The 21,211-nt window shown below is 35.4% G+C and overlaps 1 protein-coding gene and 1 pseudogene across 2 annotated transcripts in view; one reads left to right on the top strand and one right to left on the bottom strand.

The window, feature by feature from the left end:
- Positions 1 to 21,211, bottom strand: part of NAV3 (neuron navigator 3) — a 377,767-nt gene that overhangs the window by 81,309 nt on the left and 275,247 nt on the right. For both annotated transcript variants that reach the window (XM_025403242.1, XM_025403243.1), the window contains exons 13-18: positions 16,928 to 17,057; positions 15,502 to 15,772; positions 13,856 to 14,564; positions 11,368 to 11,856; positions 6,579 to 6,620; positions 4,907 to 5,067 (exon numbers count right to left, since the gene is read on the bottom strand). In XM_025403242.1, coding sequence (XP_025259027.1) covers positions 4,907 to 5,067; positions 6,579 to 6,620; positions 11,368 to 11,856; positions 13,856 to 14,564; positions 15,502 to 15,772; positions 16,928 to 17,057 — 1,802 coding nt within the window. The remainder of the gene's footprint in view (positions 1 to 4,906; positions 5,068 to 6,578; positions 6,621 to 11,367; positions 11,857 to 13,855; positions 14,565 to 15,501; positions 15,773 to 16,927; positions 17,058 to 21,211) is intronic.
- LOC112634169 lies at positions 761 to 3,453 on the top strand (annotated as a pseudogene).

The raw sequence follows: 21,211 nt of genomic DNA, 5'->3' as shown, positions 1-21,211 counted from the left end.
GAAGTTTCATCCAAAGACTTTTTGATTTATGTAAGTTATATTTTGTTATTCTTTCTTGAATGGGAATGGTTTCTACTAGGGCTAGCACACTGGGAATGACACACAAATGATAGTTTACTGTGGCAGTAGCTCACAGTAGTCTACTAAATATGACATATTGTAGTGATCTTAATTTTCTACTATATGTTGTGATTTTTTACAGTAATATTTTTAAAAATTTTATATATTAACACATTTTAATTGGTAGAAAGAATAAAGAAAACATGAATACTGCAACTTTTGAACATTAATAATAATCCTGTATCTTACTGATTATTCAGAAAAGATAATGGTCAAATGAAAAATGCGTGATGTTAAAAGACAGCAAGAGGACATACTCAAGGTAATTACATATATATATAATTTAATAATAAAGTAACTTTAATTTATGATTGCATTTTAAGAATACTCATTTTCTTGCCCAATAAAGAGGTTCACGTGAACTGTAAATACAGTAAAAACTCTTTAAATATTACATTTTTGAAATTAGTCATTTTTTCCACTCTGAAACAATACAGCATAAAGGTCTCAAAATGCCCCATTTGAAGTCATATGTGCTTCTAAGATCTGGGGAGGTACATGAGAGTGTGTTGACATGGATAGGAATATCTTCTTTTATACCTCCCAATGGGTGAAAATGTTGAGACATAAGGGAGTCAACAGAGTAAGATCAATTTCAAATCTGCAATTGTCTACAGTTAAAGAAGCTTCAGCAAGGACAATGTCCCTGAAAATGAGAGACAGATGTAGGAGATATTCTGAATATAAAATCACAGTATCCTGTCTACTGAAAATGTACAATATGAAGAGCACAGTTTCAAGTAAGACTATTGATTACACAGATTTTGCACTAGAGTAGAGAGAAGGATGATACGTGAAATTATAAGACAAATAGAAGAAAAGAACTCAAGAAAAGACTTTGATATGAGGTGGCTATATGGTCTAGCACATTGATGGGATTTTAGTTTTAGAACTGAAAAAGGTCTCAGACAGAAAGTGAAATGTTGATTTCAGAGATCAGAATTAAAGTTGTGAATGAGAACATAGAAAAAGGATTTAGGATAAAAAAAAAGTCTAAAGGAAAAACAACTTGGTAAACACATAAATATCAGGAGAAGAGGGAAGATGAATTGCATTGCCCAAGGTTTGCACCTAATACCTGAAACAATTATTAATATAGTCCCATTCACTCTCAAAAGTGACCTTGTGTCTACAACAAATGATACAGCTTTGTTAAGATAAGCAACCCCATGAGAAAGAATTGTAGTTGGAAAAGTATGAAGAGAATCAAGAGGGTAGTGTCACTTAAGTCATGGCCTGTCTGATACAGTTGAGATATCTCTGATATAAACCACAATAGATTAAGGGGGGAAACCCACATCCTAGAAAGGTAAACTTGACCTTTCAGACTGGGTTTCTATAGCAATGAAATGTAAGGGATGTATTTGATCAGTGGTTTTCTAATTCATCAGAACATTAAAGCTCTACAGAGAGCTTTGTTATCAGTAAATATTCACATTTCATTTATTAATTGTGTTTTAACTGTGAAAACTATGTAATAAAATACATTCCCAAGTGTGCTATAGAATCATTCATTTTTTAACACATTGTGATCATGGACATGTTGGCTTCAGTTGCCATGTTAACTTTAATTTATGCAAATCTTAGAATAAACTTATCTTTGCACAAATATTTGACATTTGTAGTAAATTAGTCCTTGATAGAAATCTCATAGTTTTGTGCTAGTCTTTTAAAAATACAATCTGTGAATGTCTTTCACAAAATCCTGTGGTTACTGTCTTGTGAATTACTACTCAATTAAATGTAGACAAAACTCAGGCATATCTGATGAATGCTACTCTATGATAGTGTGAAACATGCTTTCCAATAAAACTAATGATTTGGCAGAATCTATCAAGTCTTACACACGTCTGCATCTTTATATACACTATATCCATCATTCTTTACAATATGACCTACGTATTATGTATCCATTCAAGAGATAACAAAATTGGTTTAAATGACTTCACCAATGTCAGACATAGTAAGTGGTGAGTCTTTTTGTTCCTAAAGAATAATGAAGGTGGATCTAATCAGAATAATAATGGTGAGGAAAAATAGAATAAGGAGTCAACTAATCAAATTAATGTGAATTAATGAAAAGAATTGATAGGAGACATGAAGTACTTAGCAAGCTTATAGCATTTTAGGTGATTTGGGTGTGTTTTAGATGTTGTAGGAAACTATTTTGTCTCATATTCCTATGACCTACACAAACATTTTAAATTCATTTTTTGAAGTTAAGGCGTTAGGCTTTTTACTTTTTAAAAAAATCAGCTGCAACTTAAAGTAAACAAAATCTATACATTCTTTGGCATTATAGGCAAAGACTCTTATCACTATTATATTGTTAGGAAACAAAAGCTTGGTGTTTGATATGAAATCATTAGCTTATATGAAACCATGACCAAAATAATTGTTTTCAATTGCTAAAAGCCCTACTCAGTACAGTGGGAAGGGTTGCAATAGAAAAAACAAAGCCTTGAGTCTTGTCCTGGTTGAAAGCTGGAAAGTCCAACTTATTGAAAAATGTGAATCTTCTATAGGTACATGATTAGAATTTTTTTCCAGTGAAAAGAGAAAAAGTAACGAGGCCCTTGGAACCCTCGGGGGCCAGGAGGGTTTGGGCCCGTAGTGTCTGGGCTTCAGGCTTGGGAGAAGGGAAGAAGAAGGAGACACTTGAGGACCCAAGGTGCTTCTCTGTGGGGATGTGGTCCATGGGTGCAGGAGCCCTTGGAGGCTGCTGCCTTGGCACTGCTGCTGGCCAAGAGAGATGTATTTTTGTCTAAGCCCTGGAAAGAGGTGCTGGAGTACCTGGAGAATATAGACCTGAAAACACTAGAGAAGTAACCAATGACTTTCAAAGCAAAGGAGCCATGGCAGGGAAGAATGGAGTTGTGATTGTGGCTGTGCCAGACTGTTTTCTCTGGCAAGAGGGGGCTGCAGACCTGTCATCCCTCAACCCAAGTTGGACGATCTGGGTGTCCCCCTCTATGCAGTTGTTAATGAGCAGATCAGGACTGACATAAAGTTTTTCCAAACTTGTTTCAAAAGAGAAATCCTCCTGGATGATAATAAAAAGTTCTATGGTCTACAAAGACAGAAAAGATGATGTTTATGGGATTTAGCCTTCTGGGAATGTGGCTTCCAGCCTGGAATCGAGGCTTCCCTGGAAACCTGGAAACCCAAGGCTTCATCCTCAGGGGAGTTTTTGTGGTGGGATCAGGAAAGCAGGGAATTCCCGCGCATGGATAAAAAGAATATGGAGACAAAGTAAATTCACTTTCTGTTCTGGAAGCTGCTAGGAAGATTAAACCAGAGACTTTGGCCTCAGAGAAAAAAATGATTGCATGAAACTGCCCAACTCAGAGAAACTATGGACATTCATTCACCTGTGTTCATGGAATGTGTTGTCCCCATTTGTGTCCCTAAGGAGTTAGAAATCTGCATTTATCTTATTCTCAGTATGACTTATTAACATATTTTAATATTATACTCTGTTTAGGCCCAGTGAGGCAAAATAGTCCCAAAACAAGACTGGCAAAAAGCTAAGAAAGCAGTGAAGGTTATTCAGCTGAAACCTGGAAAATATAAGGCTCAAAATTGACTGTTGTGCCTCATTACAAGTGTGTATGGTGTTTGAGTTCTGTTATTTGAAATTATGTTCATTTTCAGGTCTTCAAAAATCTAATAAAACTTGATGATTGACTTGAAGGTTAGAGAATATAAGGTTTTGGCTTGTGTGTTTTCTATTACTAATTTTTTATATAATGTCAAAGTAGTACTTTCATGATGGAATTGATGTACTCTGGGATAGTTTGACAAAGGTAAATTATAAAGTGAAATTTCTTGTTTCATTGTCCTCTGTCCTAAATTCAGAGATGTGTTTTTCTAGAAGGAATGATGATCTCTGGCTCTAATAAGATTATGCATCAAAACTCATCTTTAAGTACAAGTTTTTCTAATAAACTAATGATAAAAATATTTACCATAAAAATAATGAGAACACTTTATATGTGACTTTATAGAAGATAAACTGATTTTTAAAGTCATTGAATCTATTAAATGGTATCTGGCATATTGAGCTTTCTTTAATTATTTTGTTACTCAGAGTGTTTTTAATGACATTTTATGCATATTATTTTATACTTCATACAAATGATGCTAAATACAAAGTAACCCAATGACTATGTTGGTAATTTATTTTTCATTGTATCTATCTGAAAATATTCAGAGTATTGTCTTAACAGAAATTCTTGTATGCATTTTAAGGAGTTTTAATGTTAACAAATGTTAAAAGAAGTTAACTTGGAGTCATGGAATTACATATCTTTTTCTTCCTAATTGTTTCTATTTTCTACAAAAGACTACTAATTTGTTTTAAGGATGTTTTAATATTTCAAGCAAATAAATAAGGAGATGCTTTCCTGTTTTTTAAGAGGATTCTAAAATGGAATGGAAAGGTCCCTGGGCTTAAAGTTATATGTTCTGGAACTGATTACTGCCTCGAACCCTTAGTAATGGTAAGACTTTTTCAAGTCAAGTTACCTTTCTGTGCCCTGGGCCTAGGCTAGAAAACAACCACAGTATTAACCTATGTTAAGCATTTGTCATGAGCAATAAACAGTATAATGTTTGGAGATTATTCTGTGAAGAGTAAACAATGACACAAATGGAAGGTACTGTTAAAGTGCCTTTATCCCTCCCTTTAAATGAAAATGTGTTGTGTTAGGGAGAGATTCCAGGGTTTCTGTGAGAGTGAGTGGTGAAAGAAACAAAACAAAATCAATATTTTAGAATATTTTACCCAAGTTAGAAAAGTGGTATTTTCCAGCTGCAGAAGATGACATGGCAGAAGGCGAAACCAGAGGTGACTGGTTGCCAGTGTCCTGAAGCCCTCCAGTAGAATGAGAACGCAACCACTCTTTGCCTTCTTCTTGGTTGGCCTGCCGAGATGATGGGGTATATCTGCAAAACAGCACAGCTATGACACTTAAGCACATCTACAAGGGCAAGGCAATGCCAAGACAGGAAAACAATTGAGAGGAGGTTACTATTCAGAATGAACGACAATTTCAAACAGATTGAATCTAATTATAATTGCTCAGTTCTTCCAGATGATCTTACACCATCTGTTTGAATCACATAGGAAAAAAATAAAATAAAGGGATTTGAGGAGAAAATTATGCTTCTATCAGATATGCGGTTGGAAATCATAAGCAATGAGCAGACAGCCAAGTTAATTGAGAACTCAAAAGCACAGGGCTAGAAAGGATGTAAAGAGGGTGAAAACATGGACTACAAATGGAGGACACTGGTGGGCCAGGGCCAAGAGAAATGAAGTGATGGTCACAGAAGGCATAGCGAAATGGAATACATATTGTCAGCTTTTTGTTTTGTTTTGTTTTTGTTTAAGGAAAAACAGTTCTTTTGTTAAAATGCCACTTGACATCATGCCTAGATTACAAAAATAGGGAGGGAGATGTGCTCGCTTTACTGGATAATAAATTTCTGGAACAAAATATTAAAATGGAATAATTGCCAGCTATTTGCTATTGCTGAATAATTGGAGAGAAAAAATAATAATGGAGAAAGACCTAGTTTCGCCATTATTCACTGTTTCACCAAACTAAGTATATTTTCTTTTTGTAAGTAAATTCTTAGCACCAAAGTAGCCAACTTTTCATATGCATACAGTGTTATACCTCTATTAGTAGTTCATTCTATATCCCTTCCTCAGATAAAAGTACACAGTAAAAGATGGCCATAAGTTAAATTTTTATTTTACTTTTTATTATGGATGGAATAATTATTTTGAGATTATTAAATGATATTAGATTGATTCATATTTAAGTTGATCTCAGAGCAGCACCCCTGAAAAATAGAAATTAAAACAATTTTGAGATTTTATCAAACGGATTTTATAAAAATCATGCTTTAATTACAGTGTTCGTCCTGTGATGATGAAAATATGTTTTCTTTGATTCAGATTGTAGCATCCTTCAACCTTTAAACATTAACTACCCACATCTGTAGACTGTATGGGTTTTGAGGATTTGCAAGCATATGCCTCCAACAGGCAAAAGTTAGAAGAGTTAATTTTATTTTAATTTGTTGAAATGAGTTCTGCATTCTACCAAAAGTTGCTGCCCCCAAAAAGCAACGCCTGGGACAAGTTTTTTAATTTTATATTATTTTATTTTATTTTATTATTTTATTTTTTAGCATTATTTCTTCAAAATAGTGATATTCACATTGGAATTTATTTAATTTGAGTGACAGCCTCAACCTCTACTAGTATCTCTACCTAAGGGGCTATCTCAACAACTGTTTGGGCCAGAGAAACCACCAAAATTAAAAGTGATTTCATCCTCAATGTCATTGTTACACTGCAAACAAACAAAGAAGGAAGAGAGACAGCACACAAAGTTTACATAACAACAGAGAGAGGCAGCAATTGTGCTGAGAGAAATATATACCTTAGTCCCTTTTTGGGTAGTGTATTTCTGTCAAGCTGCATGCTGTTAAAACAAAGAAAATCCCTAAGGACATAATGTAAACAAAACTTCCAAATTACACATCCAACAAAAATGGTTCTCTGAACTACAAAAAATAATTTTTTGGTAACACACATATAATGCTTAACTAATTGAAAAAGGCCAACTAAAGGTGACAAGATGTCCATTCCCATTACACATATTGAGTTCCTTTCTAAGGCAGTACCAGTCAATGATAGTTTACTGATAGGATTACTAGAAAATAGATTAAATCATGTTAGCATAATTTTCCTCTGAATTCTATTGATTAAATACTATCTTAGTTTTTCCTTCACTATGCAGCTGACTAGATTTTTGCTATGATATCACATGCAAAATAAGATAGACCTGCTCTGGCTAAGTTAGAGTGACAACTTCCAATGGACAGAGATGGTATAAAACATCGTTTAATACTTATATTTTGTCTTCAAATTATTTTTAATAAAAAGGCATGTTTATTTCCCATTTACACATGTGAAGAAAGATATATGAGTCTTTGCTTAAAACTTAATTGTCTCTAGTATCATTTATTTAAATATTTTAATGAAATTAAGCGATACCATCTTTTAGAAATCATAAATTAGGTATTTAAAAGGCTGTACATTTATCATCTCTATTTTAAGGAATTCACAATTGGTAACAAGAAGGAATGAAAAGGTATGTCTAGAGAAAATGAGAAATGGCCTCTCTAAAAATACAGGAAGAGGATATCAACAACTAAGTGGGACAAGTCTAGGGATTTCTTTTATAATCTCTGGCATGTAGATAAGCAAAGTGTAAAATTAATTTAAAATGCAGAATTATAGCTTTCTTCCTTTAGGACCTCGAATGATCAAGATTAAATACACAGGGTATGCATAATGGGGATGATATAACATGAATGTAAAAAGACTGACTTGAAATTTAATCACTCAAACCAAAGCTAAAATGTTTTCTTCTATGTGTACTCCATTATTTAGCACTGCAAACAAACGCATCCAAAGGCTTTATACAACTTTACTTTACTGGTAATGTCCATGTAAGGTAATTGCTAATATTATGTAGAGGCCAGTTACAGTATACATGTTGACTACAGAAGTTTTCTTAGTATTGTGGATAAACAAACAAAAGAAATCATATTGAACAAATATGAGAAATCTCCAAATATGAACCACATGTGCTAAGACATTTATGTGGTCATAAGTCATTTTAAGGATTACCTCTTTCCATGTGGACAAGTTAAAGTTTAATGCCACAAAGAATATTGAAAGTTGGTATTCTTCTGACAAACTCATCCAGTTGTATAAAAATTATATATTTATATGATGAAGAGCAATTTAATGAAAAAAAATTAGAACAAATACATTTAAAGTTACCAAAATAATTTAAATCTTTATTTAGAAGTATGTTTGAATCTAGATATTAATGATTTTATAACATAGACAATTTCTGCAAACCCCCAAAGGTTGCAAACTCATATGCCAGCAAGGGCCAGATAGGGCATGAAAATGAATGTGGTGGGGATTTTAGTCAACAGTCTGAAGCAGACAGTCACTGTCTGCCTAGAGCCAATAGTTTCTGGGCAGAAATGTCAAGGCAGTGTTGCCAGATCTGACATTTAAAGACAAACCCGGAATTTGCAAAGTTGGTTACTACAAATTATGTTAAAAATTTAGTTGAGTCAGACACACGAAACAAAGCCCAAAACAAATATAAACCAGTTATGGCTCAATGGCCACCAATGACCTAGAGCAGCTGCAGAGAGAAACTGTTAAAAAGTGTATTTTATTATTTTATTTAATTTAATGAAGAAGAATTTAAACAAAAATGAAAATCTATAGGAAAAGCTACCGATTTAAATATGAGTATCAAAGAAATCATCTAAAATTTGAGACAAACAGGTAAATCATGAACTTATATACATCTTTATTATAGATTGCTAATTAACTTGCCTTAAAATATTTACATTAATACATTTTCTCTCGGGTGTAGCTCTTTGGTTTTCTTAGCATTTCTGACATTCTACTGATTAATTAATCATAATGAAGCCAGTATCACCCCCTAGATCTACTTTTCTCTTCAATAGGTCATAAACTTTCTTAAATATACTTGAAAGGATTAGAGCAATTTGCTATTGCTTACAGTTCTGTTGTCAATGAAACAAAAAGCCCAGTGTCTTATATCAAAATTTATTTTAATCTAGTAATTTACTGTAAGGTGCTAATTAATATTAATATTATATACTATAGCTATGTAGTTAACATGTATTTTTTACAGCTTAATATTCATGAATGCATTTTATTAAGGCTCAAAGGCCAAACATATTTATCCAAAATTAAAGTTTATTTCAGAAAAAGTGTTTATTTGGTTGTTTTAATGTTAGAATATTCCCATTTTAAAAATTGGCCTATTTCGGGCTGGGTACCGTGGCTCACACCTGTAATCCCAGCACTTTGGGAGGTCAAGTCGGGTACATCACTTGAAGTCATGAGTTCGAGACCAGCCTGGCCAACATGGTGAAACCTCATCTCTACAAAAAATACAAAAATTAGCCCAGCATGGTGGTCCGCTCCTATAATCCCAGCTACTCAGGCAGCTGAGGCTCGAGAATTGCTTGAACTCGGGAAACAGAGAATGCAGTGAGCCGAGATGGCACCATTGCCCTCAGGCCTGGGCGACAGAGCAAGGCTCCATTTCAAAATAAATAAATAACATAACATAACATAGCATAAATCAAATTGGCCTATTTCAAAGATTGAACATGTACAATAAATAAATCTGCTTAAAAAGAATAAGAAATTACATATTTTCTAGTGTATTTCTATAGTGAAAATCTTATTGACTTCAGTTAAAATATAGATTAGAGTAAAACATGAAAACTGCATTTTGGTTATAGCTATGTAACTAACCAATCTTATCATCTAGTTTTGATTTGAGAGTTACTTGGTTATAAATAGTTACTTGACTGTATTTCTGAATCCGGGATTAATGTCTAAATGCTGAAGAAATAGGTTGATGGCTAAATGGCCAACTTGTTGCAGATTATCTTTATAATTAAAAAATAACCAGTATTGTGGAAGGTAGTTGTGGTCAATAAATGATAACCTATTTGCAGTATGCTTGGTTTGGTTATCAACTTGATATTTAGAATCCTTACATATGAGCATACAATCTAGGATACATTCATTACAACTATAGGTTGTTAATGTATTTTAACATAATTTATTCATTAGAAGCTTTATAAATGACATGTGAAGATGTCCATTTACCTTAGAAGTGCTGAAACTAGAATCAAAGATGTTATAGGAAGCCTGACTTTTTAGGTGGAAAAATGAACCCTTACTGGTTTTTACGTATGCTGTCTATAACAGCATATAACAGCAAAACCATAGGGAAATGGTTACATTTTAGTTGCTGTCACTCAGCTGTTTGTCTTGGCTCAGTTTTTTTTCTTTATGAGGAAAAATGTATTTTGTAATCAGCAGCCCACCATAGCAAGCACGAATATTTTAGTTAGTGCTAAAATTATGTTATCATTGGAAAGCCCCATTTGCATGGCTGTCCCTGTCTCATTGTTAGGCACGTAGGAAGAGGGATAGAAGCAATGTTTTGCTCTGGGTTTTGTATTTTACAAAGTCAAGAGAAAATGGGGAATTTCAAATTGGGACATCCTAGATTAAGGGGAAACTAGTGTAATGCAGAGAGTGTCTAGTTAAGGGCTTTAATTGATGTTTCAAAATATCATTCTGGGAGTAAGGCTGAAGGTCTAGAAAACAAATGCCAATGTCAATATCAGAGTTAAAAAATAAAAATAAAAAAAATTTTTAAAAAACAGGGGAAGATATAGAAAGATATATCAGGTATTTTCTGTGACCAGTATTTCTTTCCACATGTGGCCAAGACCATGTTTAAAGCTTTACTTGTGTCAAGAAACAAATAGCATTGCATTTATCAGGGAAAAAGAAGTGGTTTTAAGACATCTTCCTGGTGGTAAGAGTCAGTATCAGTATAACCAAGAAAGGATCACTTTGAGGAAAAAATTTAGAGTGATTTGCTCAAAAGGGATGCTTCACGATAAGCATATTAGGTAAGAAATGCCTTGTTATATCCTCCACTTTAAGTATATATATATATATACACACACACACACATATATATATATATCCAATGAGAAACACTTTGTAATATGATTACTTTTTAAGTGGTCTATTAAAAATGGCACTGGCACTATAATTTTCTCTAATAACTCATGTCTGACAATTGATTTTTTTTTTACCAGGTCAACTAGGATTTCCCAGCAATCCATCTGCTATTTTTTCATAGAAGTACAAATGGAACAAATTTAACATATTGCTCTGAGCATAACTGTAGAATAATTTCAATTTGGTCTTTGAAAATGCTTAAGTCATCATAAGGAGCTAGTGTTGTTCTGAAGCTTAAGCCAAATCATTAAAATGTCTTCAGGAGACCTAATTCAATATCTATATACATGCCTTGAATTTTATTCACATTGCCTACTGGGTATAAATGTATGCATTCACATTAACAAAATTATCCACTCACTCTACCTTTAATGATTTTATTCCTCTGTAAATTTGGTAATAAGAGCAAATGAAAGGCCCAGTTGCATCAGTCTTACATCCTTTTGCACAGGGGCACTCACAGTGAAATCAAGGGAATTTAATGGGGTGGGGGGTAGGCATAGTGCAGGGAAGAGGGGAAGGATGTTATCAATGCCTCCAGGAAAGCTCACCTTTCTGAGAGAGTAGATCTCACACTACCCGTTCTCATGAGCAGGCTCTGGACCTCGTGAGTGCCTGTGGTCAGTCCAGACAAGGAGCCATGATGGCTGAGGGGGAGGTCAATGGACTCAGAGCTCGTGTGGAGGCTAGTCATGGACTGGTAGCTCGGAGTGTCCTTGCTGCCTGCAGAGGAACTGCTCATATTGGCAGCCCACACGAGACCACCTGATGTGAAAGAGTGAACCGATGCTGGGCTGGAGGCCAACGAGTGACTTAAGCTTATAACATCTGTAGTTAAGTCTGAGGGTTTATTGAAGAGAGGGCTGCTGCTGCCGCTTAGCCCACCAGCACTGCCCATGCTGCCCGTACCGGACGACGGTGACTCCAGACTGCCTTGCCGCGCTAATGTGGTACTAGGGCTGGGCATTACTGAGGAAGATTTCACACCCTCAGTATTAGGTGCAGAGGCAGATTTGCCACCTGCCTTGGCACCAAACAACCTAAAAGAAAAACAAATAACAACTTCAGTTGTTCCAAGAAGCTAATATCCACATTTAATATTTAGGGTTACAGTACACAGAGCCAAGTGTGCTTTGGTGTACTGAACTACAAAGCACTTCCTGTCTCTATGTTAATGAACTTTTATAAGCTTGGACTTCCTTATCAAGTGCGGAAAATCTCTCATATAAGGGTAGGTCAGTACTGGGCTGCTACTAGGGAAAGAGGGGAAGTGGGTGGAACAAAAGTAAGTCAAACATGAAAACCCCTGGTTTTCATAATTTAAGTGATCATGAGACTTTCACTCAAATTCAGTAGTTTGACCATACTTGCTGTTACCTATTTACAGAACCATTATAATGAAACAACTTCTACGCATTCGATAGACAACACTTAAATGACTTCTTCTCTTGTTTTTTTATTTTTAATTTTTTAAACAGTTTATTCAAAATCTAGAAGGAACGCTTAAGGCAAGTTTAGGAGTTGTGTTGAGTACCTGGTGGCCTGAGTGACTGTCAGGGAGCAGGTGGTTGGAAACAATATTGACATTGTTGGCAACAAGTCAGTTTGTCTGTATTTTCCCCAGCAGAGGCCAAAGGGTTTTATGTCAGTTGCCAGAGCTATTCAAATACTTTTTTTTAAAATAGTGATTTGAAACAGAGCTGGTGCTGTTAGATTTTGGAGTTCAGTTTAGAAAACATTTTAGTTTTGTAAATGAAGCAGATGGTAGAATCAAATTTATGTAAATATGGAAATAAAATGATATGAAGTAATGGCATAATGATTACTAATTAAGTTGCAATGAAATCCATATTTCCTAGAGCAAAATATTTTATGACGAATATGAGAAATTGTTTCATAGGTAATGGGCCACAGGAGGGCACTATTGGCTTTTACTTAAGAAACAGAAATATTTAGTCTCCCTATAAGCCATAATTCATTCTTCCCAATGAGAATCAGTTTTTTGAAAAGACAGTTCTGCAGCATTAATATTTCTACTGATGAATAAAACCTTTAGGTTTTTCAAACAATCAGGTATCTGAAATTGCTTTATCGTAAAAATAAATGTTTCAAAATCCTTCATTTCCAAGATATCAAAGTTCTGGGTTGAGTCAACAGAATAAAAACAAACATTAAAAATATTGAACCCATAATTAACTATAAGCCACACTCTACCATTTTGCAGATGAGAAAACAGACCCAGAGAGGTTTAGATATTTGCCCCCAATTTTTAACTGCATTTATTTTCCTACCACTTAAAAACACATGGGTATTTAAAAACAGTGATATCTTAGAGCAGAACTTCACATATTTAAAACCAAAAACAATCCAGGAACAGAAACCAAGTCATGATCCTTACCAGAGTCATGTCAAAGAAAGCAGATGAAGAGTTAGAAAGCTTAGCCCACTCTTCAGTGGTGATACTGTACCAAATATTGGAATCGTTTCAAATTCTGTCATATCTTGATTGTCTTTAATGTGTCAAGCTATGATACTGTATAAGTCTGTCCAATGTAATCCATTACAAGGAAAACAACTTCATCTACATTTATGATCACCAACTCATTAAGAGCCAGCATGAAAATGACACTGGAAATGAATGCCAACAGTCATAAAAACCTATTTGGTTTTAATTTTTAATGTGAAAAGGAGGAACGGAAATCTATAGAAATTTTACAAGCTACTACTTTGCCTTATCACTACATTTAGATATTACCATCAGTTTTTAAGTCTCTTAGATGTTGTTTGTGTTGCTAATATTACAATGACAGTGAAATTTTGAAGTTTGACTGTTTCTCACAATGAGAACTATTTTTTTGTTAACTGTTTATATAAGCTTCATAGAACTCACTGTGTACTTTAAAGAATTCTAAGATATATATGTACCTTATATGTATTTAGAATATATATATATACACACACACACAATTTATATGTAATACATTTGTCTAATACATCCTTATCCTTTATATTTTTCAGCATCATTTTATACATCCTTACCTTCGAAATGTGGGTGAGGCAATATCTGGATACTTGGATCCTGGCTGCCTGAGACCTTGTGCACCACAGGCGCTGGCAGAAGTGGGGCTGGATTTGGGGGAACCTGACAAAGAAACACTTTCTGAATCTGAGACTGCTACTTTTTCCTTTTCCTTGTCTGTTTGGTTGACGGTGACAGGACTTGAGCGCCCTGACCCAATTTTAGTTGGTTCTCTCAGTTTTGAGGTGGTGGCCCCAGCAGACTTGCTGCTGACGTTGGAATCAATACTGCTGGTACTGGATCTGTGGCCACCTCGGCCAGGAATGCCACTGGTGCTGGACTTTGAAGGGCGGGGCAAGCTGCGATATTGTAGGGTAGTCTTTGAGCTAACATGCAGCACAACATCATCCTGATTCTGTGAACCGTCCAAACTGGTTTTTCTCCCTGCATTTGACTTCCCGCCAATGGCAGCAGATTTTGGAATTTTACCCAGTGTTGCAGAGCCACTTGTTATGGTTGCTCCACTGCTAGTGATCATGGCAGATGACCCTACTCCACTTGGTTTCTTAAAGCCAAAGGAGCTGGTGGCAGTCGATCTTCCAATGCCTGAGGGGGGCTTTTTCCCTTCATCTCCACTGCTTTTTCCTGCATCTGAAGGAGACCTTTGTAGAGATGATCCTTTTAGGGGAGCTTTTCCTTTCTCAGACGCTTTGGCATCATCGGTTTTCCCTAATTAATGAGAAATACAAATATGTGTGCCTGTACAGTTTGATATCACCACACTTCATGAAAACAATGTGTAAAATGTGAATGCTTCTTTACATTTCTTCCCTTCCTAAATGTATTGCCTTAGATCAATATTCTAACATATTGAGAGGACTGAGTGCATCGCTACAAAAATTTGGCTGTTAGAAGAAACATTATGAGAGACAGAAGAGATAAAATGAAAACATATGTTTTGCTATTTGTTAATGTCTTTTATTTTGCAACTCTCTTTAAAAGGACAGCACTTAAGCCTATCAAGCTAATTACTAGAAAAAGAATTCATTTGAATATCTGTGAGATGATCACATTTGGAGAACCCTGTTAATTAGTGCTTCAGGTGGCACTATTTCTAATTAGGCACTATTCTAAAAATAGGGGGAGAGTCTTTTTTAAAAAGTATGGTACAATTTTGAAGAATTATTTTATTCTCTTCTTTCCTGAAGTCTAATACACAGACAATGTTTCAAATCTCCAGCATTCCAACTGATTAGTGTCATTGCTTTTTCCTCTCAGAGTCTGCAGTGAAATTCAGTGGCATATTTAGGGTAAAAATTCCAAACTTTCATTAAGAACTCAGAACAACAATGACAGAACTTTATTGTTGCTTTAGCAACCTAATCTTATTTTCCTATGACCAGAAATAACTCTGGCAAAGTAAGGCATCCAGCACCCTTAGTTTGTGAGGGGGCTCTCCAGAGAATGCCTAGATATAGGCCCTACTTGGGCTTCTATGACGAGTTTGTGAAATGTAGATAAAAAATCTATTCAACTATTCAACTCCATGTTTAATATGGATAAGCATTTGATATTTTAGAAATGCTATTGTTAGAGAAAACAAAGACTGAATGGAAACAATAAAGTAAAGCACTTTTGCATAACAGCTGCCAAACGACAAGCCTACCAGGAGTTTTGAGCGCACTTGTTCCAGCTTTCTGCCTAGATTGTGCCCCTCCTTGGGCAGACATGCCTCTTCTCCAGGAACCTGTCTGTGAAACAGATAGGGAAGCTTTCTGCCCTGCCTTCTCGGGGTCTTCAGGAAGTCCAGAGGACACAGTCTTCCACTTGCCACCAGCATCCCCATGGCTGTCAAAATCTTCTTCTGGTTTTTTCAGTTCCTCAGGACTATCCCAGGTCTCGTCTGCGGTGGAGCGTTTCTCTGAATCTGTTTTCAGCTATAAAGACAAATATTACAGAAAAACTGCATGTAGAAAAATTTATAAAGTGTGAATTAAGGCAATGAAATGTACTTTCAGATAATTGGATAAATCCAGAGATTCTATTTTGATCTATCTTCACTTAAATTTTATTAATTTTAGCCACATAATTCCCACTTGCAGATATTAGAGAATGTCAGAATAAGTATGTACAGAAAACACCAATTAAACGCTACAGAAAGGTAGAAATTTTCTATATCAAATGTAGTAAGAAGTAGTAAGACGAGCTAGAACTTAATGATGTAATGTCCATTTTTGATTTATCATTCACACGAGATCCAGTGATGTATTTCAGCGATCATAGAAAATTAATCAAGAACTATCTAAAATTAGACTATGAAAATACTTGTTGGATTTTTAAACAAATATATCAATATTATAAGGAGAGATATGGCAACATAAATCTTTCTGAATTAGATTGTAATCAATTGAATATATATTATATTAAGTACTGATATGTTACTATTATATTATATTAATATAGAATTATATATATTAATATATACATACCATATAACTTGGTGGTGTTATCTATACAAATATAGTAATTCATTATTAATATATTAAATATATAAAATATATTTATACAATATATAAAATATATCTATTTATATATTGTGTATTTATGTTTTATATTTGTATTTATATATAATATGTAATATAAATAATATAATAATATATACAGATATAAAAATATATTAAGTATATATAAATATATACTTATATACGATATATAATATATTAACAATAAATATATTTGTACAGATAACTATACCACCAGGCTATATGGTACATATATTACATATATATAACATATATATTACATATATATATAACACACACACATATATATATGTAAGCTGCTTCTGTTTATTCAAAATTGGCTGAAGTGCACATTGTTGTTCCTCCTAAGGGTTGTGGCTTTAGGAAAGACTAAGATTAAAGACACTTCGGGGTTCAGGAGTGGCAAAGGGAGTCCCTATTATCTCTGCATTTTCCAATGTCTGTAATAATTTTGGACTAAGAGCTTGTGCTATACCTTAATCTAATATTAAGTAATTTGGGGGAAGAAACTGGCAGAAACACTGGAAAAAGAAAGGTGGTAATTCTCACCTGAGTGTTTTTCCTGGAGGGGACGGTGATGTTGGAGTAAGAGCTGACAGAGGATGTGTTCAGGTCATCAGTGCTGATGTTATCAAGCGTGTCACTGAGACCACTGCTCACTGAACTGCTGTCATCCCAGCTAAAGGCAAGACATGAAAGAGCAGTGAATCAAACACAGGATGCACAACGCAAGTCACCTACCTTTCCATACAACCTTCACAATGTATTATTAAGACAATCTTTTTTTTTTTTAATCTTATGAAAACTCATTTACTTCCCATTTTGGGAAAATCATATGTATATGAACAGAGGGTCTACCTGAGAATAACCTTATCTGATATTTAGAAAGAATCAGTGTCTAGAACAGCATCCACATTCCAGAAGAATGTGTATGGAATGAATGAAATCACTGATACAAGTACTGCATGATATCATGAAAGAACAATATTACAGCTGACTTTTTTATCTCTAAAAATTGAACCAGGAATCATAAAGCATGTACAAATTTATTCTTTGTTCTAAAAATCAAATACCTGTGCTGTAGTCAGAACCAGAAAATCATTAATCATTATTCCTCCTAGCTTAGGAACTACTTTCAATCATTCACAGAGTCTTATTGGATGAGTCTCATTATTCTTTGATCACCAAGAATATTGAGATTCATTCAATTATAGCATCTCTCCTGCTATCCCTCACATTTCCATCCGTGATAACATACAGTATCCTCTTATCTGGCCTTCATGCTTTTCATCTTTCCCAATAAAACTTTTTCTGCTAACATGGAGTCACTGATCAAAAATTCACATCTGGCCATGTCACAACCTTGCTCAATATCCTTCAAAGATTTCTCCTTTCCCAAACAGTGGTTACTAAAATGAAATGCCCCTGTGCCACACAGTGCACAAGCAAATCGATCTGAAATATAAGAGAAATAGTTGAAATTCTGAATATAGTCATGTATTACATATTGTACTAACTAACTGTATTGTTACATACTGTATTAACAACAGGGACATGTTTTGAGAAATGCATCATTAGGTGATTTTGTTCACAGTGAGAATGTCATAGAGTGTACTTATACAAACCTAGATGGTATAACTTAACTACACACCTAGGCTATGTGGTATAGCCTGTTGCTCCTAGGCTAGAAATGTGTACAGCATGTTACTGTACTGAATACTGCAGGCAACTCTAACACAATGGTAAGCATTTGTGTATCAAAACATGTCTGAACAAAGAAAAGGTACAGGAAAAATATGTTATTATAATCTTATGGGACCACAGTAATATATGTGGTCCTTCAATGACCAAATAACTGAAGTGTCATTCTGTGGCACATGACTACATATTTATTTTTAATCTAAAGAAGGATAAATTAAATAGGCTGTATTAATATCACATGGAGGATAACATAGGCACCTTCATTTAGTAAATGCATTAGATTATGCAGAAATAATGTTGAATAAGCAGCATAAGCTGAAGGAAAATGAGAACTCCACAATGAAAAGGTGGACCACAGTTCTCTCACTTACTGGCTGGTTCTCAGCTTATTGTGATGTATAGTCTTTATTAGTAGCATGAGAATAAACTAATACAGTAAATTGGTACCAGGAGTGGGGCACTGCTGTAAAGATACCCTTACCTATGCTCTCTCAAATTAATCCATGCACACTGAATAAACACATTATATACAGACAAAAGCTAAGTCTCATAAAATGGACACATGGATTAAAAAGGCGCCTGTAAATAATCTGTACATTGAAGAGAATATTCTTCATGAAAGCACAAACTACAAAGAAATGGTAAACTGATACTTTATCTAGTCTTCTATACGTACTTTAAGAGTTACATCATAAGTCCAAAATAATGGTAATGTATTTAGATCACACATGAAGTCAACTAAAATGTAATTATCAGAAAAAAGAGAAAATTAAATTTATAGAATTATTGTTAAGACTGATTCCTCCCTAGGTGTATATTTTGCTTGAAGTTTTAGCTGCTGAGAGCATAATGCATCATAATTACCAATGACATAACTCAGACTATCAATAACAATTATATTTTTAATAAGAGCAAAATGGTATCTTACACTACTATAGCAAATATCTATCATCTGTGGTTGCTCAAATCTTTTAAAAATCTTCCCCACATCTTAATTTGATAAACTCTCATTCATGACTGACATGGTTTGGCTGTTTTCACACCCAAATCTCTTCTTGAACTGTAGTTCCCATAATCTTCATGTGAGTTCTCATGAGATCTGATGATTTATAACGGTTTCTTCCCCCCTTCTGCTCATTCTTCTCCTCCCTGCCACCATGTAAAGAAGGATGTGCTTGTTTCACCTTCCACCATGATTATGTTTCCTGAGGACTCCCCAGCCATGCTGAACTGTGAGTCAATTAAACCTCTTTTTTTTATAAATTACCTAGCTTTGGGTATGTCTTTATTATCAGCATGAGAATAAACTAATATAGTAAATTGGTACCAGGAGTGCGGCATTGCTGTAAAGATACTCAAAAATGTGGAAGTAATTTTGCAACTGGGTAACAGGCAGAAGTTGGAACAACTTGGAGGTCTCAGAAAAAGACAGGAAGATGTGGGAAAGTTTGAAACTTCCTAGAGACTTGTTGAATGACTTTGACCAATATGCTGATAATGATATGGACAATGAAATCCAGGCTCAGGTGGTCTCAGATGGAAATGAAGAACTTGTTGGGAACTGGAGCAAAGGTGACTCTTGTTATGCTTTAGCAAAGAGACTGGTGGCATTTTGCCCCCGCCCTAGAGATCTGTGGTACTTTGAACTTGAGAGAGATAATTTAGGGTATCTGGTGGAAGACATTTCTGAGCAGCAAAGTGTTCAAGATATGATTTGGGTGCTGTTAAAAGCATTCAGTTTTATGTATCCACAAAGATATGGTTTGGAACTGGAACTTATTTTTAAAGGGGAAGCAGAGCATAAAAGTTTTAAAAATTTGCAACCTGATGATGCAATAGAAAAGAAAAACTCATTTTGTTAGAAGAAACTGAAGCCTGCTGCAGAAATTTACATAAGTAACAATGAGCCCAATATTAAAAGACAATAGGGAAAATGTCTCCAGGGCATGTCAGAGACTTTTGTGGCAACCCTACTCATTGCAGGCTGAGGGAAAAATTGTTTCGTGGGCTGGGTCCAGGGCCCCCCTGCCATATGCAGCATAGGGACTTGGTGCCCTGCAACCCAGTTGCTCCAGCTTTGGCTAACAGGGGCCAAGGTACAGCTAAGGCCATGGCTTCAGAAGGGGAAAGCCCCAAGCTCTGCCAGCTTCCACAGGGTGTTGAGCCTACATTTGCACCGTCAACATTTGAGGTCTGGAAACCTCCAACTACATTCCAGAAGATATAAGTAAATGCTCGGATGTTCAGGCAGAAGTTTGCTGTAGGGGTGGAGCCCTCATGGTAAACCTCTGCTAGGGCAATGTGGAAGGGAAATTGTGGGATCAGAGCCCCCACACAGAGTTCCCACTGGGGTACTGCCTAGTGGAGCTGTGAAATGAAGGCCACCATCGTCCAGGCCACAGAATGGTAGATCCACCTACAGCTTGCACCCATGTCCCTGGAAAAGCTGAAGGCACTCAACACTAGCTTGTAAAAGCAGCCTAGAGGGGGTTCTGTACCCTGCAAAGCCACAGAGGTGAAGCTGCCCAAAGCCGTGGGAGCCCACCTCTTGCATCATCATGACCTAGGTGTGAGATATGAAATCAAAGGAGATAATTTTGAAACTTTAAGGTTTAATGACTGCCCTATTGGATTTTGGACTTCCGTGAGGCCTGTAGCCCCTTGGTTTTGGCCAATTTCTCTCATTTGGAATGTGTATATTTACCCAATGACTGTACCCCCTTTGTATCTAGGAAGTAGCTAACTTGCTTTCCAATTTACAGGCTCATAGGCAGAAGGGACTTGCCTTGTCTCGGATGAGACTTTGGACTTGGACTTTTGTGTTAATACTGAAATGTGTTAAGACTTTATGGGGGACTGTTGGAAGGGCATGATTGTGTTTTGAATTGTGAGAACATGAGATTTGGGAGGGGTCAGAGGTAAATTAAATAGTGTGGCTGTGTTCCCACCCAAATCTCATCTTGAACTTAGTTCCCATAATCCCCATGTGTTGTGGGAGGGGCCTGGTGGGAGGTAATTGAATAATGGGGGCAGTTACTCTAATTGTGTTCTCGTGAGAGTGAGTTCTCACGGGATTTGATACTTTTATAAGGGGCTTTCCCCCCTTTTACTCATTATCATTCCTGCTACCAT

The sequence above is a fragment of the Theropithecus gelada genome, chromosome 11 (assembly GCF_003255815.1).
Source record: "Theropithecus gelada isolate Dixy chromosome 11, Tgel_1.0, whole genome shotgun sequence".
NCBI classification, from domain to species: domain Eukaryota; kingdom Metazoa; phylum Chordata; class Mammalia; order Primates; family Cercopithecidae; genus Theropithecus; species Theropithecus gelada.
Note: the sequence above shows the minus strand (reverse complement) of the source record. Positions and strands in the feature narration are given on the sequence as shown.